The sequence below is a fragment of the Trichoderma breve genome, chromosome 4 (genome assembly GCF_028502605.1).
Source record: "Trichoderma breve strain T069 chromosome 4, whole genome shotgun sequence".
NCBI classification, from domain to species: Eukaryota; Fungi; Ascomycota; class Sordariomycetes; order Hypocreales; family Hypocreaceae; genus Trichoderma; species Trichoderma breve.
The window spans coordinates 956,584-972,123 of record NC_079235.1 but is presented as its reverse complement, the minus strand read 5'-3'; the positions used below and the strand labels follow the sequence as shown (position 1 = coordinate 972,123).

At 49.4% G+C, this 15,540-nt stretch overlaps 5 protein-coding genes across 5 annotated transcripts; 3 read left to right on the top strand and 2 right to left on the bottom strand.

Annotated features, from left to right (window-relative positions):
- Positions 1-40: 40 nt before the first annotated feature.
- T069G_06604 (dihydrodipicolinate synthetase family domain-containing protein) lies at positions 41-1,165 on the bottom strand (the record flags this gene model as incomplete). The annotated part of the gene is made up of 3 exons (XM_056173814.1): positions 41-476; positions 558-650; positions 711-1,165. 3 exons carry the CDS (start codon positions 1,163-1,165, stop codon positions 41-43), a joined length of 984 nt encoding a protein of 327 aa, XP_056027393.1.
- A 527-nt stretch (positions 1,166-1,692) lies between these two features.
- Positions 1,693-3,097, top strand: T069G_06603 (uncharacterized protein; the record flags this gene model as incomplete). The annotated part of the gene is made up of 4 exons (XM_056173813.1): positions 1,693-1,868; positions 1,940-2,049; positions 2,117-2,228; positions 2,350-3,097. The coding sequence occupies 4 exons, from the start codon at positions 1,693-1,695 to the stop codon at positions 3,095-3,097; spliced, it is 1,146 nt and encodes a 381-aa protein (XP_056027392.1).
- Positions 3,098-5,186: 2,089 nt separating this feature from the next.
- On the top strand, positions 5,187-6,907 carry T069G_06602 (alpha galactosidase A domain-containing protein; the record flags this gene model as incomplete). The annotated part of the gene is made up of 4 exons (XM_056173812.1): positions 5,187-5,279; positions 5,364-5,634; positions 5,709-5,920; positions 5,993-6,907. 4 exons carry the CDS (start codon positions 5,187-5,189, stop codon positions 6,905-6,907), a joined length of 1,491 nt encoding a protein of 496 aa, XP_056027391.1.
- A 1,432-nt stretch (positions 6,908-8,339) lies between these two features.
- T069G_06601 (uncharacterized protein) lies at positions 8,340-10,217 on the bottom strand (the record flags this gene model as incomplete). Its single annotated transcript, XM_056173811.1, has 3 exons — positions 8,340-8,603; positions 8,657-9,889; positions 9,972-10,217. 3 exons carry the CDS (start codon positions 10,215-10,217, stop codon positions 8,340-8,342), a joined length of 1,743 nt encoding a protein of 580 aa, XP_056027390.1.
- Positions 10,218-12,557: 2,340 nt separating this feature from the next.
- Positions 12,558-13,058, top strand: T069G_06600 (uncharacterized protein; the record flags this gene model as incomplete). Its single annotated transcript, XM_056173810.1, has 1 exon — positions 12,558-13,058. The coding sequence occupies one exon, from the start codon at positions 12,558-12,560 to the stop codon at positions 13,056-13,058; it is 501 nt and encodes a 166-aa protein (XP_056027389.1).
- Between the last annotated feature and the right edge of the window lie 2,482 nt (positions 13,059-15,540).

Genomic DNA, 15,540 nt, shown 5'->3' with positions numbered 1-15,540 from the left:
TCTTTAAACAAGTGAATTGAGTTATTCTACACAACTAGATTTACAATGTGTTTTCTATCTGTTCAATATCCGACAGGTACAGCTTGTGCAGCGCTGTCCAGTTTTCTTCCGGCAGTCTGCCCTTCAGTGGCAGTCTACCACCCTCAAGAGCTCCCAGCCCAGTCTTACGGATGATACCCTCACGGATACCAATGATTCCAGTCTTCCCAATAAACTCTTCGGCACGGCTAACCGCAAATTGTAGTCGTCGAACCTCGCTCAGGGCATCTTCCGTGAAAGATGTATTGTTTGCCAGAGCCATGAGCCTGACTACCGTCTTGGGATAAAAGGCAGCCAGACCATCAATCACACCCGCGGCGCCAAACAGAACAATCGGACCAAGCTGCTGGCCGAAACCGCTGTACACCCTGAATGCGCTGTGATCGATCTGAGGGTCATTGGATACTTGGACGTGGTAAGAAACATCTCCGTGCGACCTGGTTGTCACATTTCAGGTTAGGGGGCCCATGACTCGGAACAGAAACGGAAAATAGGATCAAAGGGCAATCAAGACGCACATTTTACATCCGACGACTTTCGGGTGCTTAGCCAGTACTCTGTAAGTATCCGGTTCCGCGATAAGCCCATTCGTTACCCCCGGATAGTTGTATCTGGCTTCAGTCAGACCCTTGCACACGGGACGTGAGAGATGAGGCCCAGAACAAACTCACATCAAAATGGGGATCGGGCTGCGATCTGCAACCAAAGTAAACCAGTCAATAAGGTTACTTTGATTAACAGCCTTTCCGAAATAGCCAGGCGCCAGGACCAACCCCCACTGGGCTCCAGCTGCTGCGTAGTCCTCCAGCCATTCGAGCGTCTCTTCGGTGCTGTTTGTAAGCACCCCAGCCATTATCGGATAATTTTCGAAGCCAGCATCGTTCAGCCCAGCCCGAACTCCGGCAACGAGGTCGGCTCTCTCCTTCCGGGAGAGATGGATGGCCTCGCCCGTTGATCCGAGGATGGTTAAGCCCGTGATGCCAGCCTTGGCCAGAAACACGGTGTGAGCCACCTGAGTTTCGATGTCGACCTTGGGCTCGAGAGCACCGCTCGAATTGGCAGCTGATTTGAAAAAGGTTGGGACCGGGACAAAAACGCCTGGCGGCGGTGCCGTCTGAGAGGCCATTTCTGCAGCTGGAACGGGTGAGAGTGATGCTGTAGGACTCTTGACAGAAGCCAAACCGCTGCCTTTTATCGAAGGAGATCAAAGTATCACGAGTCTTCAAAGCTGTCCCTCATCCCATCTTCAGAGCGTCCTCCCACTTCAAATAACTCCCCTGTCGGAGGATCATCGGACCTGGACTCTCGGGCCACACTCTCCCGGCCCCCAGCTTCATCCCCCACACGACACTCGATTCCCCCTCTCTGCTTTTCCGTGTCCGGAGAGCAACGGGAATGGTGGGGGGCGAAGCATTTGATCAAGCGGGGGACCCTGTTGCCCGAAGAGGTAAGCCGTGGCAGTGTGTGGAGTTCCGCGGCGACATGGCTGTGCTATGTTTCTCCCTTGTTTTTCGCCGTGGGCCTCGTACTATACAAGCATGTAAAGGTTCCAGATGGCACGAGTGAAAGATATTCTTTTCACCGACATTCATTTGAAGGTCTGAGCGTGATTGTGATTGTTACTTGTATTGGAATTTGCGGCAGAACGACATCATGGCGAGAATCAAGTCTATGGAATACTTTCGCGTCCCGCCTCGTTGGCTGTTTGTAAAAGTCACTGACGAGGACGGGAACGTCGGCTGGGGTGAAGCCTCGCTAGAGGGACATACGCAGGCAGTCGAGGGATGTTTAGATGCGTGGTTTGAGAAGTTCAAGGGCCACGATGCCGAGTACGTCCCATCGAATCTGGTATATTGGACCAAACGGGGAAGGCGCATGCTTACTAAATACGTCGTTACAGTGAGATTGAGCACATCTGGCAGATGGCATGGCGCACTGGGTTTTATCGCGGCGGGCCAGTCTTTATGAGTGCGCTCTCTGGAATCGATATTGCATTGTGGGATTTAAAAGGTAAATGAGTTTTTTTTTTTTTCTTTTTCTCAATTTGCGAGCCAATCTGAAGCTAACTTACATCTAGGCAAGAAACTTGGCGTCCCGATATATCAGCTCCTTGGAGGCAAAGTGAGACACAAGCTCAAAGTATATGCCTGGATTGGAGGTGACCGCCCAGATGAGGTGGAACAACAAGCGTAAGTTTGAGAGCTCATTTTCTTTATTTATTCATTTAATTCTTGTTTGTTTCACTTTTGTTGTCTTTATTCCATTAATCTTTGTAAGTCATCTGCGGTCGGTACTGACAATCTCAAACAGCCTAGCTCGCAAAGAGCAAGGATTCCACGCAGTCAAGATGAATGGCACAGGAGACGTGTGCTGGCTTGACTCACCATCAGTACTCGATGATGTAGTGCGAAGAATAAAGGTCGTCAAAGGCCTTGGAATGGATGCTGCAGTCGATTTCCACGGCCGCGTTCACAAACCAATGGCGAAGCAGCTCGCCACTCTTCTCCAGCCACATCGACCTCTCTTCATTGAAGAGCCATTACTGCCTGAGAACTTGGGCGGCATCAAGGAGTTGTCGCAGCTCACGAGCGTCCCTATTGCCCTCGGCGAGCGATTGTACAGCCGATGGGACGTACGTCCGTATTTGGAAGCAGGCTGTGTGGACGTGCTGCAGCCTGACATCTGCCACGTTGGTGGCATATCTGAACTGAGACGCATCGCTTCAATGGCCGAAACGTACGACGTTGCTTTGGCTCCTCACTGCCCATTGGGTCCAATCGCCTTGGCCGCAAATGTGCAAGTCGACGCCGTGTCGTCCAATTTCGCTATCCAGGAGATGAGCATAGGCATCCACTATAACAACACAGGACAAGACATCGAAACATACATCAAGAATCCAGAAATATGGAAAGTTGAAGACGGCTACATCAATGTCATTTCAGGCCCAGGTTTAGGCATTGAAGTCGATGAGGACATGGTCCGCAAGCTATCCAAGGATTGTGTGCCGTGGGAGTCTCCTTCATTCAGAGGTCCGGACGGCGAAATCAGAGAGTGGTAATAGAGCATTAGAAGCATGGAAATACTGATAAATGCGTCGTGGTCTTGATAGAATACATCTTTAGGTCGCTGTATTTATAGGATATGTTTGGTACAATCAATACCGAGGTTTGCTTTGGCAGCTTGAGAAGATTCAAGGTTGCCCGCAGTCTACTCACCAGCGCTCAAGTATGCTCTGAGGCATATATAAGACTCAAATTTCAAATTGTATGAAATGGCATATAATTTATATCGGAGTCAGGCAAGGTGCTTCGATGGTCAAGAGATTTCATACACCAATATTCTTAAATACGTTATATAAGAAAACGCGGTCAATAGCACTGAAGAGATCTGGTTTCATTACATTTTATCTTGACTAGCAAATATCAAAAGAGCATCTACTCAAACTGATTCCTACAAGCAGTTTTGCTTTCACATTATGAAAAGCCTGAGAGAAACAGAGCAACATGTTCCAAAGGGCGAATACCCTAGAATGTAAACATACCGAATGTCCCTTATATTCCCGGGAGTTTATAAACATCAAGCTCATGTACTAGGTATTACGCCGAATGTATGATATAAATAATGATCTAATATGTTCTGGAGCCCAGGAGCGCACAGCCAAGTGCTTTGTAAACTTGGCATCCTCAACACCACGTTCAATACCATTGTCGTCTATACAAAGTTTCTTCTGTACGGACTCTAAAAGGATAGCCGTATCCACCTCATGAACCAACAACTTGTCAAAGATCTTGGTAGCATGCACATCATTAAACCGTCGGTCAAGCCAACGAATCATCTGTCCATCTCTTTCCAGTTCAGGCAATGATGCAGGGCCTCAACATCATGCATCTACCTTCTTTCCACATCCGCAACATTCAACCAATCACGGGCTGCACCAACTGCCACACCAGACAATTATAAATTCACGCTGCATTAGCTAGGGTTACTTCATCAGAGGATCTCTTCCGGCCCTGCATAGGTACCTAAATTTCCGACTTGCATTGGATGACGGATGATCCGTATCAAGGCGAAAGGAGTTTTGCATAGTAAGCTTAGTCATTCGTTATGTCCTATCAGCTAGTATTTGAGGCAATCTATTTCATGTCTCTGCCAGAATATGAAACGCCAAGTGCTGGATGACCAGGAAACATCACTGAGAAGAAGGGAATTCTCCTTGACCTATGTCGACCTAATCCTCAAGGTGAAACATATAAATTACGTATAAGACCGCCATAACGCTATTTAGAGCCCTATTTGAAGTTGTTGCATCAATGAAAGACGATAAGGCCTACAACTGGTGTCCGCCGTCTTTAGCACACCAGAAGCAGTTGTCAAGTCTACATATGAAACGAAACGAAATAGAAGAAATATCATAACGAGGTACTTTTCTTGTCTCAAATTCGAGTAATGACAGGTAAATTTTGACTGGATATACATCCCCTCACGAAACTGACGAAAGCTGCAGAATGACTAACAACTTCAACACGACCCCTCCCCCATCCCCAATTGATCCAGGCCATTTGAATCCTGCAGTACGACGCAACTAATCCACTTCTTAGCCCAACGCTTTCAAAATAAACATTCAAAACTAAATTGTCCCGGCCGGGTAACCAGGTTCATAGTTCCTCAACCAGGATACATTTTCATCGGATTGCTTCGTAATTGACGATGTTGCACTTTCGGCTTGCTTTTCCGTGGCCTCGGACCATTGTTATCCGTGCCGCTGCACAATTGCCCCGAACATTTCTCCAAAAGAACGGGCGATCGGCCACTAGTTTCCTCGTGACCAATTTCATGCTAAACCCGGGCTTGCTTAGGCACAATACGGGGAAAGGCGGAAAACCCTCGTGGCATCGGACAAATACTCGTGATATGAATTGATCCCAATTGGACCCCGCATCAGGAAAACGGGATTCCGTGTATAGGCCCTGAGTGGATAGTCGTGGCTTGGCGGGGTGAGCATTGAAGCTGTCTAGGAAAGGGATTGTAGAATTTCTGTATTTATATGGTCTGTATCTATTAGGATTTCTGTTCTGTAGAGCTTCTTGAAAGCGTCGTCAATCATTCTTTTTTATTGCTGGGGGAAACTTCAATCTTGCAGGTCCAAGATGTTATCCAAAGGTGCGCTGGCTGTCGCGGTCTCGGCGATTGTCGTAGAGGCAATCGACAATGGCCTTGCAAGAACCCCGCAGATGGGATGGGTAAGCTTCATTCTGTTCTTCCCAGAAAACTCGAATTGAGTTTCCAAGGAACGATGGAGAAGTTTGCTGACTTTATGATATCAGAACAACTGGAATTCTTTTGGTTGTGACGTCTCTGAGCATCTGCTGCTTGACCACGCCAAGCTCATCACAGAGTATGGCCTTCAAGACTTGGGATATGAGTATGTTGTGCTAGACGATTGCTGGTCCGATGGACGTGACAGCAAGGGCAAGCTCATTGAAGACAAGAAGAAGTTCCCGCGTGGAATGGGTGCTGTCGCGGATGATTTGCATGCTCAGGGCTTCTTGTTCGGCATGTACTCGAGTGCTGGTGAACTGACTTGCGCACGATATGGTGAGTTGCTCTAATTTCTCACGGCAATTGTGCCAACTTAACTCAATTTTTCGACGTCTCTAACATTCGAATAGCTGGTTCGTTGGATCATGAGATGGATGATGCCCAAAGCTTTGCGGATTGGGGTGTTGATTACCTCAAATACGACAACTGCTACCACATGGGTCGCTTCGGCACCCCTCTTATTTCATTTGAGCGCTTCAACAAGATGGCGGAGGCTCTCAAAGCCACGGGAAAGAACATCTTCTACAGTCTTTGCAACTGGGGTGAAGATTATTCCTACAGCGTACGTTCTTTCTAAAACACTTGTGTCGTCTCTTGCAGATCCCCTGAGGCTAATATACGTCAAACTGTTTAGTGGGCTGCGTCTATTGGTAACTCATGGCGCATTTTTGGTGATATTTATGATTCTTTTGCTCGCCCGGATGATCTTTGCTCTTGCAATGATCCCGCCAACCCGGCTTGCATTGCCCCTGGCACCCATTGCTCGGTGCTCGCCATCATCAACCGCGTCGTGCCTTACATTGATCGCGGTCTCCCCGGTGGATGGAACGATCTTGACATGCTCGAGGTTGGCCACGGCGGCCAGACCGAAGAAGAGTACCGAGCTCACTTCACAATCTGGGCTGCTCTGAAGGCTCCCCTCCTCCTCGGCACTGATCTTCGCAAGTGGTCAGGCTCTGACCTTGCTATTGTCACCAACCCCGCCGTTATCGCCATCAACCAGGACCCCCGAGGCCGCGCCGTTCAGCGTATCCGACGCAACTTCAACGTCCCCAAGGACGAGTGGGGTGTTGGCGAGACTCACATCTGGAGCGGCCCCCTTGCCAACGGAGACCAGATCCTCATCTTCCTCAACTTTGCCGACGAGGATCTTGACATGGGCGCCACTCTTGAGGAAATCTTCCTCACCAACGGTGTCGGCGGTACCGCTCCCCAGAACAAGCAGGACTGGGCCGTCCACGACCTTTGGGGCAAGACCGGCGGTGCCATGAGCAACGAGGATGCCCAGTCCATCCTCGACACCGACAGCGCCGAGGGACGGAAGCAGAAGCTCCAGAAGCTGGGATGGTACAATTCCACCGAGCTTTCCTATGCCGAGGGCTTGAAGCGCGAGGACCCCCGGTTGTTTGGTGAGCGTGTCGACACCATCAAGTCTGGTGGCCGTTTTGACGTGCGCGTGCCCCGACATGCCGGCAAGGCTTTCCGTCTGCGTAGCTTGAGCGGCGAGAAGATTAAGCAGAAGAGCCACCTCAAGAAGGATGAGCTGTAAACTTGGTGAAGACTTAGATATACCTATGTCGCTATGAAGAAAAGCTTGTATCTCGGCAATGAATTGTGGGATGACTATGCTAGCAATTGTTGGTTATGATGGGCGGAATTGGGAAAGGATTTAGAATAAATTGATTGGGTATCGCATGCGATGAGCTGTGAACCCCCAGCATAGACATTCCGAACAAAGGATAGAATTTGTATAAGATGAATTTGTCTTATCCTTATAAATTACGACTACAGATATGTCTTCGATCTCATTCTGGCATCGAATATGACTGGGGTTTCTAGCACTCGGGTGAGGTTAAAAATGCTGTGAAAACTAACTCAGTGAGACACTTGGCACGTCGTTTAATTATGGTGAAAATTCTCCAAAGCTGTCTTGGACAGCTAATACCCTTTCATGATTGGGAGATATAAATAATGTGCTTTAGTTCTCCAGCACTCGGGTGAGGTTAAAGATGCTGTGAAAAAGGAAACCCGCCATACAAGGCAGCGAACGCTGTTGTTTTCTACAACCACGCTCACTTCATGTTGATTTACCTTGGTAGGTAACTTATAACAGCACATGTATCATCGCAGTCGATACAGTGATCCTACGTCCAGGCACCAAATATCAGCCTTAGACAGGTATGTAACAGGTTCAACTATTGGTTTCATGTATAATAGATGGCATTAGTATTCGAATTAAGTGCAGTCAGTCATCATTTCAATCTGCAACATCATAAATCCAGCTCTCAGAACGCACACCTCCCAATCAACATCACGTTGTCACATGCAATGGAAAATAAAAATCTGGCCCGAAAAAATTACTGCATTTTTGAGAATGCTAGAAAATTACAAGAATAGAGAAGGAAAAAGTAAAGAAAATAATCTTCCGTCTTGAAGATCAATCCATCCCCCAAAAATCTGAAATGATCAAGAAAGTATTAAATCAGGCCACGCCCGGGATATCGTACAGCATGAGCATATTACACAGATATGCTCCCCCTTCCCTTCGTAGCACAGGGACCATTACACATAGCATGATATGAAAATTTAGGAAAGAATTTGTGGTGACTGTGGCACACATTGCAAGTTTCATGACATAGGAAAAAGATAGAGACAACAACTCTTAATCCGCCGTTGGAGTAGCTGGTTGATCTGACGATGTTGCTGTCTTATCTGACTTACCGGTACTCTCCTTGTCCTTATCCTTATCTTTGGTACTCTGCTCTTTCGGTCTTGAGGCTAGCGAAGTCGTAGAAGATGAAGGTTTCTTGGTCGATGAGGATGTAGTTGAGGACGAGGAGGTTGCTGATGGTTTTCTAGCTGTAGACGAGGACCGAGTGGAAGAAGTAGTAGGTTTTCGTGTTAATGAAGGCGAAGACGGCGCTGCGGCGGAAGAAGAAACCTTTCTCGTTGTTGAAGACGATCTGGCTGTTGACGTAGATCTAGTTGTTGACGTGGATCTCGCCGTTGATGAAGACCTTACTGCTACTGAAGACGATCTTGCTACTGGAGTTCTTGTTGTTGATGTGGACCTCGCCGCTGAAGGCGTTCTTGTTGTTGATGTTGATCTTGCGACTGACGGTGTTCTTGTCGTAGAGGTAGATCTCGCTGTGGAAGAAGTTCTTGTTGTTGAAGTGGATCTTGCTGCTGAAGTTGAAGTTGCTCTCGTTGTGGAAGTCGATCTCGCCGTTGAAGACGTTCTTGTACTTGAAGAAGATCTAGCTGCTGAGGAAGAGGTTGCGGATGTAGAAGAAGATACCTTCCTCGTCGAAGAGGACTGCGTCGCGGAAGGTTTTCTGGTGGAAGTGGAGGAGGAGATAGAGGAGGCGGGCTTCTTGGCCGAGGATGGAGACGCGGCAGGTTTTCTCGCAGACGAAGAGAGAGTTGACGTTGACGTTTTGGATGCAGGCTTCGCCTTGTCCTTGTCTCCGGGCTTGGCGTCTTTAGAAGCAGAAGAAGAAAAAGAAGTTTTTTTTTTGCCCTTTTCGGCGCTGGACGACTTCTTGGCTTTCTCGTCTTTCTCGTCTGTCTTGGCCGTGGCGTCTGGGGCGGGCTCAGCGGCAGGCTGTGATGTGACGGCTTCTCCCTCTGCGGTGTGCTCGGCCTTTTCATTCTCCTCTTCCTTGTCCTCCTCGGCCTCCTTCTTCTCATCAACATCATCGTCGTCGTCGTTATCGTTATCGTGGTCATTGGCACTTTCCTCTTCCTCTTCCTCCTTGACTTCTTCAAGTTCTTCATGTTCCTCGTGTTCAGATTTGCCATCTTGTTCATCAGATTTGTCCTGTGCCTCCTTTGCGTCGGGCTTAACCTCCTCGTGCTCTTCCTCCACAGGCTTTTCCTTCAGGCTGTCATCTTGCTTAGCTTCAGCCTCCTCTTCCTCCTTCTTGTCTTGGTGCTTCTCGGCCTCTGGCTCTGCCGTCTTGGGCTCCTCCGCCTTTGCTTCCTCAACCTTGACGGGCTCCTCTGCTTTCAGTTCTTCGGTCTTGGCTGGTTCTTCTGTCTTCTCCTTGACCGTCTCAGCCTCTTCCGTCTTCTCCTTTGGCTCCTCCTTTGGCTCCTCCTTCGGCTCGGCCTTGGGCTCTTCCTTCTTCTTTCCGTGCACCTTCTCTCGCAAGGCGTTCAGACGAAGCTCCTTAGCCTTCTTTGCTGCTTCATCTGCAATGGATTGCACGGACTGCACAGATTGCACAGAGCGCACCGTATCTATGCTGGCCCTTGGGGTTGGGCCACCGCCAACCTTGGGCTCAGGGACTGGGCCAGGGGGAGGCGGAGGAACGGCCGCATCGGTGGCAACAGCAGGCACAGCTTCACCAGAGGCTACACCGGCGGCAGCTTTGGCGGCGGCAGCGGCAGACTTCTTGACTGTCTTCTTCTTCTTGACCGGCTCGGGATACTTGTGGTCGATATCGGGAATGGTGAATTCGTCGTAGTAGATCTTGATGTGCTGCTTGAGCTCGCCATACTCGTTCCACTCTTCGATTTCGACAATATCCTATCCTCTACGGTCAGCTGAAATGTCCCCGATATCACGTTGAGTGAGCTGTAAGCCGCAACCCAAAAAAAGGCCACCTTACCCCTAAAACAAGCCCCTCTTGCACCAGCGCAGGAAACTTCCTCGCCCGGCCGTTCTCGTCCTTGCCGGCACGACGGCCCCAAAGCATGCGAGCCTTGTCATCGGTAGAAATGTCGATGGCCTTGAAAGGAACACGGTTGGCTCGCAGGATTGTCTCGAGGCGCGATGTCGCGGTGACAATGTGTGAAGAGCCGGCCGTCAACGACGTGTAGATGTACAGCGCGGGATCGGTCGAGTAGGACGCCATGGTGCTATGCTATGCTATGCTGAGTAAAAGACAAAAGACAGAAAACACACAGAAGCAGCTACACAGAAGGTTAAGCGATCGCTAATCTTGAATGCTCTGGATTCCGAATCACGATGTTGCGTCCAAGTGTCAGCGATGCATTGAGCTGTTTGCCTCTACCCGGGAGATGGTCCAAGCTGTGGGGGGCGGGGTTCCAGTAAGTAGTGCTCCGTAGTGCCTGGATCGAGCGCTATAGCGGGCAAAAAGGGGTCGCTTCAGTGGGAAACTGTGATGGGCAACGCTAAGACGGGCCTTAATTTGCGTGCAAGGGACCTGTAAATTGCAGCTTCATTTGGGGCTTCGTATCGCCGGCTAAGTAAGCAGGGTGACAGCCGTGCTAGATGGATCGGGGCATGTCTTTCAGCTGCGATGAGCATCTACAGACCCTGTTTTGGGGGTTAGTTGGTCTGCCGTGGCGAGAAGCAGGCATGATTAGCTGCTGATGGAAGCATCTGAGCTAAGAAGAAAAGAGCTTGATTCAATTGTGTAGCTATCACGGCAATTACAAGCAACAGCAGGGCGAATCCAATCCCCGTATACCGGCTGAGCCGAAGCTGAAAGATTGCCGATCCTTTCTGTGCTCAACAAAGAATCGGATGTAAGAAAGCAGAAAGCAGCATTCACAACCAACACAGCACGGACACTCATCCGAGCATCTTCCTTTTTATTGGCTTTCAGCATCGTATATCCTCCCGTGGAAGCAAAATAGAACGCCTTAGTCATACCACACACGATAATGGTAAACTCATTCGTGCCTCAGGCACCAAATGGTCGCTGAAAATAAACCTGTGACTAAGCCATTGTCGGGCTTTCGGCCTTTTATTCTCCAGCTGCGATAATATGGAGCACGCGAGAAATATCGCGCCGCCACTCACAAACCGGTTTGAACAAGGCCTCACTCCACCACGAAGAAAAAAAAAAAAGAAAAAAAAAAAACCTCCCAATACTAGTGTGGCGTCTGAATGCACGCTGCCACATGGTGCCACATGGGAGACCCAAAGTTCTCTGCCTTGGCAGGATCTTGATGGACGAGTCAAGCTGGCCCATCTCGTGAGTCAGCCCAACAGAACTGCTGCAACCAACGAGCTAATCGGCCGACACAGTATTAACAAGGGGCATCGAGCGTCTCACAGCACGGTAGCGTCTCTCCTCGGCGAGCGAGGGAAGCAGTTTGCCAAATTGCCAGTGGGGAGAGAAGAGCCTGGAAACGCCCAATTTCGCCCTGGCCTCTTCTGTTTGTTTTGGCGCTGCCCGTTGTTTGGGCTGGAAGCGCGCGCAATGGCCTGGACCTGGACCTGGAGCCGGGGGTCGACCAAAGCTTGAGATAGGGGACCTGGAACGAAATGAGCTCGCCCTCCCTTAATACGCTGCGCTGGCGCTGACACAGCGGCCTTGAAACGCGCACGACATACCCGGCCACGGCTACCGGCCTAGAGCCAATTTCAATTTCAACCGGAGAGCGAGCACAGGCAAAAGCACAGGCACAAGGTCCAAGTGGAAGTGGAAGTGGGTGAGGGATTATGTGCGACCGGCGGCGTACATACATGCTGCATACACAGTGTCCAGCTCGAGCATGGATGGGAGAAAAGAAAAGCCTCGAGTGAGATGGCGAGAATTGAAAAAGTTTTTTTCCTGCTGTCGTCAGCTTCTGCCAATCAATAGCTGCTGAGGTTGCATCCAGCAGCGCTGCCGAAGAAGCATATCGACCACAGCACATGGCCAATCCCGGCTCCCGGATGCAAGAATAGCTCAACGGAAAGGAGGGTCAATGGATCTAGGATGCGCTTCCGAGAGGCCATTTATGCAAGGTACCGCGAGATGGCCAGTGAGATGCTGGCTCAGGTCCACCATCGGGTCTTTGTTGCGTGGTAGTGTCCAATCACAACAGGTGCCTGGATGCGCCAGCCCGCCAGCTCACAGAGCCAGTCCACAAGCCGCTCAATGGTCTGCGCCATGCTAGCAATGCTAGGTTGACCGGTCGCGCCCAGGCTCCGTTGGGATCCATTGCCATCCTACGTGGCCGCTGCCTGGTGGAACTGTCAGAGATTTCCCACCGGCAGACAATCAAGACAAAAGGGAAACGGGCCCCCTCAGCTCTTGTTTTCGTTCTCTTTCTCATCACTCACCACACTCTTTCAATCACTCTCTGAGCTGTCTTGACGACATTGCTACTATACACACTCTCTCTAAACTGCTATACGCATAACTAGCCTGGTGCTTCTTGCCCACTGCTCTCTTTCAAGCAACAAACAAACCAGATCCGAATTCAAGTCAACGACTCAATTCCCAACAACAATCAAAATGCAGTTCTCCACTCTCCTCATTGCTGCCGGCGCTGCCGTTGTCGCTGCTGATAGCACCTCGACTCTGACTGCTACCACCACCAAGACCTACACCATCACTCAGTGCCCCGAGACCGTCACAAACTGCCCTTACCGCACTCCCACCGTCCCTGTGACCACCTCTGAGGCTGCTTCCACCACCGAGGCCACTTCCGCTGTTGAGATCACCACCTCTGCTGCCGAGACCTCCTCTGCCGCCCCGACTTCTCACTACTGGCCCGTCTCCAACTCCACCACTGCCACTGCTGCTGGCACCAACCCCGTCGGCACCGGTGCTCCCACTACCATTGTCACTATTCCCTCTGGCACTGGTGTCCAGCCTACTGGTCCTGCCGCCAGCGGTCCTGCCGGCACTGGAAGCGCTCCCCCTACCGTGCCCACCAGCGGTGCTACCAAGGAGATGGCTCAGTCTGGCGTCATTGCCGTTGCCCTGGCTGCCGTCTTTGCCCTCGTCTTCTAGACGCGCAACTTCTTTTTCACTTCTATTTCCTGGGGCCAAAAGCTCTATGAACTTTTTTCTTCACAACATTCAATTCTTCCATTCTTTACTCTTACAAATTCTTCTACGGGGAAGGACGTTTGGTGTTTTTTCAACTGGTGGATTGCTATGTGAATAGATGACAAATGAGTTGGGTCGATACCCGGTGTTTTTTTGATGGCTTCACTTCTACGCTCTGGATGAGCGGGCTGATGTTTGACGACGGCAATGTCGACGCATCAGATGGGCGTATGGATGCAGCATGGGCTCTTTTGGCGCCATGACTGTGGCGAACGCTTTTTTGGATATGCCACGATTGGGCTCTCTTGGGATGAGACATGAACCAAAAAGCTTTTAGATACCTTTGCATTTCAATTGAAAAAGAGACTGGCTTGTCACGATTACTCTTTTTGTGTTCCGCTGTGCATTGATGTAGGTGTGACCATGGTAGACTGAGGCGTGTATAAGCCATTGCCACTGCTTTGCAGCATCTTAGCCAGCGTCTTTGAAAGGGATCTTCGAAACTTCGCCCTGCTTAATCAACAGCTACTTTTCATTGGGTTTGAAGCCGTATTCACCCCATCCCAACCCTCCTTGCATAATGTACAACAGCAACACGTCAGTTCAACGCAAACCGTCAACAAACGGTAAGCACTTGCGTCAGCGCAACCAAACATCAATTGCTCAGCATAAGAACAAAAAAAAGTTTCGTAGATTGAGTTTGTCCAAAATCATCAATCACGCCCGTTCCGTTTCCCGTCCCGCAGCTAATGCAAGGGGAAAAAAGGCAAAAAGTATCACCAGTTCGGTATACACTTTTTTGAGCTTGTCTTACACGTGCACTTTGCCAATTAGCGTGCCCTGTTTATATATACGAGTATAATCCGTAATATCGAATTGTTGCTTTATAAGAACGAACTTTCCGTCAACCCGAACAAATGTCGATCCCTATGTAAAATAAAGTAAAATAAAATAAAATTTATTATTAAACAATAACATGCCCGGGCTTATCCGATCCGACGGATGTTTTCTTTGTTACAAAACATGTAACCATCCATAGGTACGATGGAATTCCCCAGGTTCAGGTCGCCGACCAGAAAAAATTAACAGCCCCTCCCTCACAAATGCCCGCAGTTTTAACTCGTTTGCTCGTATACCCACCAACGAACTCCATATATCTTTTGCCAGGCCAGGCACCTGTATTTTAACAGAAAAAAAAGAAAGAGGGGCAAATTTGACAGCTCCGGCCTAAGAGGAGGAAAAAAAAAGGGAGGCAGGGATTAAGATCCATAACCGTTTTCTCCTCTAGTCTGAATATGGGTTACAAAAAGGCACAAGGGGAAGAGGAGAGAGGGGGGATTTTTTGATCGGCTGGATACGGGCCGATGGAGGAACGAACCTCTCCACCTCGGATGGAAAGTCGAGTTACGGAGAGAACAGGAGGAGTAAATTGCTAGGAGTAATTGCGTAAAATGTCAATGTCAAAAGGGGGGATGGGGTTGATGGGGACAAACGTTTGGAGAAAGAGGAGATCTTGTTGCTGGGGAACTTTGGGCATGGCGTCATTATCACGGCTTGGACATGGGGTTTTCTGCATCCAATTGCGTCTTTGTCTGGTTGGACTAGATCAGGAGGTCTTGTTTCGAAACCTGGAGCTTGAATGCAGGCATGGCAAGGGGAATATGGGGTCAAAGAGACTAGGCTTCGAGTTAGCAGTACTGTAGACGACTCTAGAGTAATAAATGCGTATTTCTATGTTACACTAGTAAAGACAAGACCCTCAACTCCAACATGCTGTATGAGTAGATTAAAAGAGGAAAAAAACTTGTAACAGAAAAAAAACAAAAGATTATGCTCCGGTTGGTGCGTCTTGTATCCCTTTGTATGTGTATGGTAACAATGGGATGGGAATGACAGAATGACAGAGTGACAGACAGAATGCCACCCTCCAACCCCATCCACTTCTCGTGGCCTCGTGATTAAGAACTGCAGATAAAAAAGGCAGGAAAAAAACATAATGAAAAAAAATTAGGGGGCCTGCCATGGTCCCGCATCTGTTGTATCCCTTATCGTATACCCCTCCAGAATGTGCCTTTTGCAAGGCGCACGCAAGTCTAGAAGCTGCGTCAAAGCTCTCTGCATGCCCAAGAGCTCCATGTATCCCAGCTAAGAAAAACAAAGAAAAAGCCGATGGAAAGAAAAATCCCGAAAGAAGAGACCGCAAACGCTAGGGAAAGAGGGCGGACGAGCGGGAGGGACACAAACACGACAACGTGGAAATCAAGGACCCCCGGCTTCCAGAAGTTCAAGCCTAATATGGGTACTCCGACAAAATCACTCTCGTTTGTTGCGCATTCCTCTGAGTCCGGTGTCCACATTCGTGTTTTAGGAATCCCTTGGCATAGGGGGCTCAACATGGACAAAACATGAACAAAGCCGGGTTCGCATGCCTCGGCAGCGATTT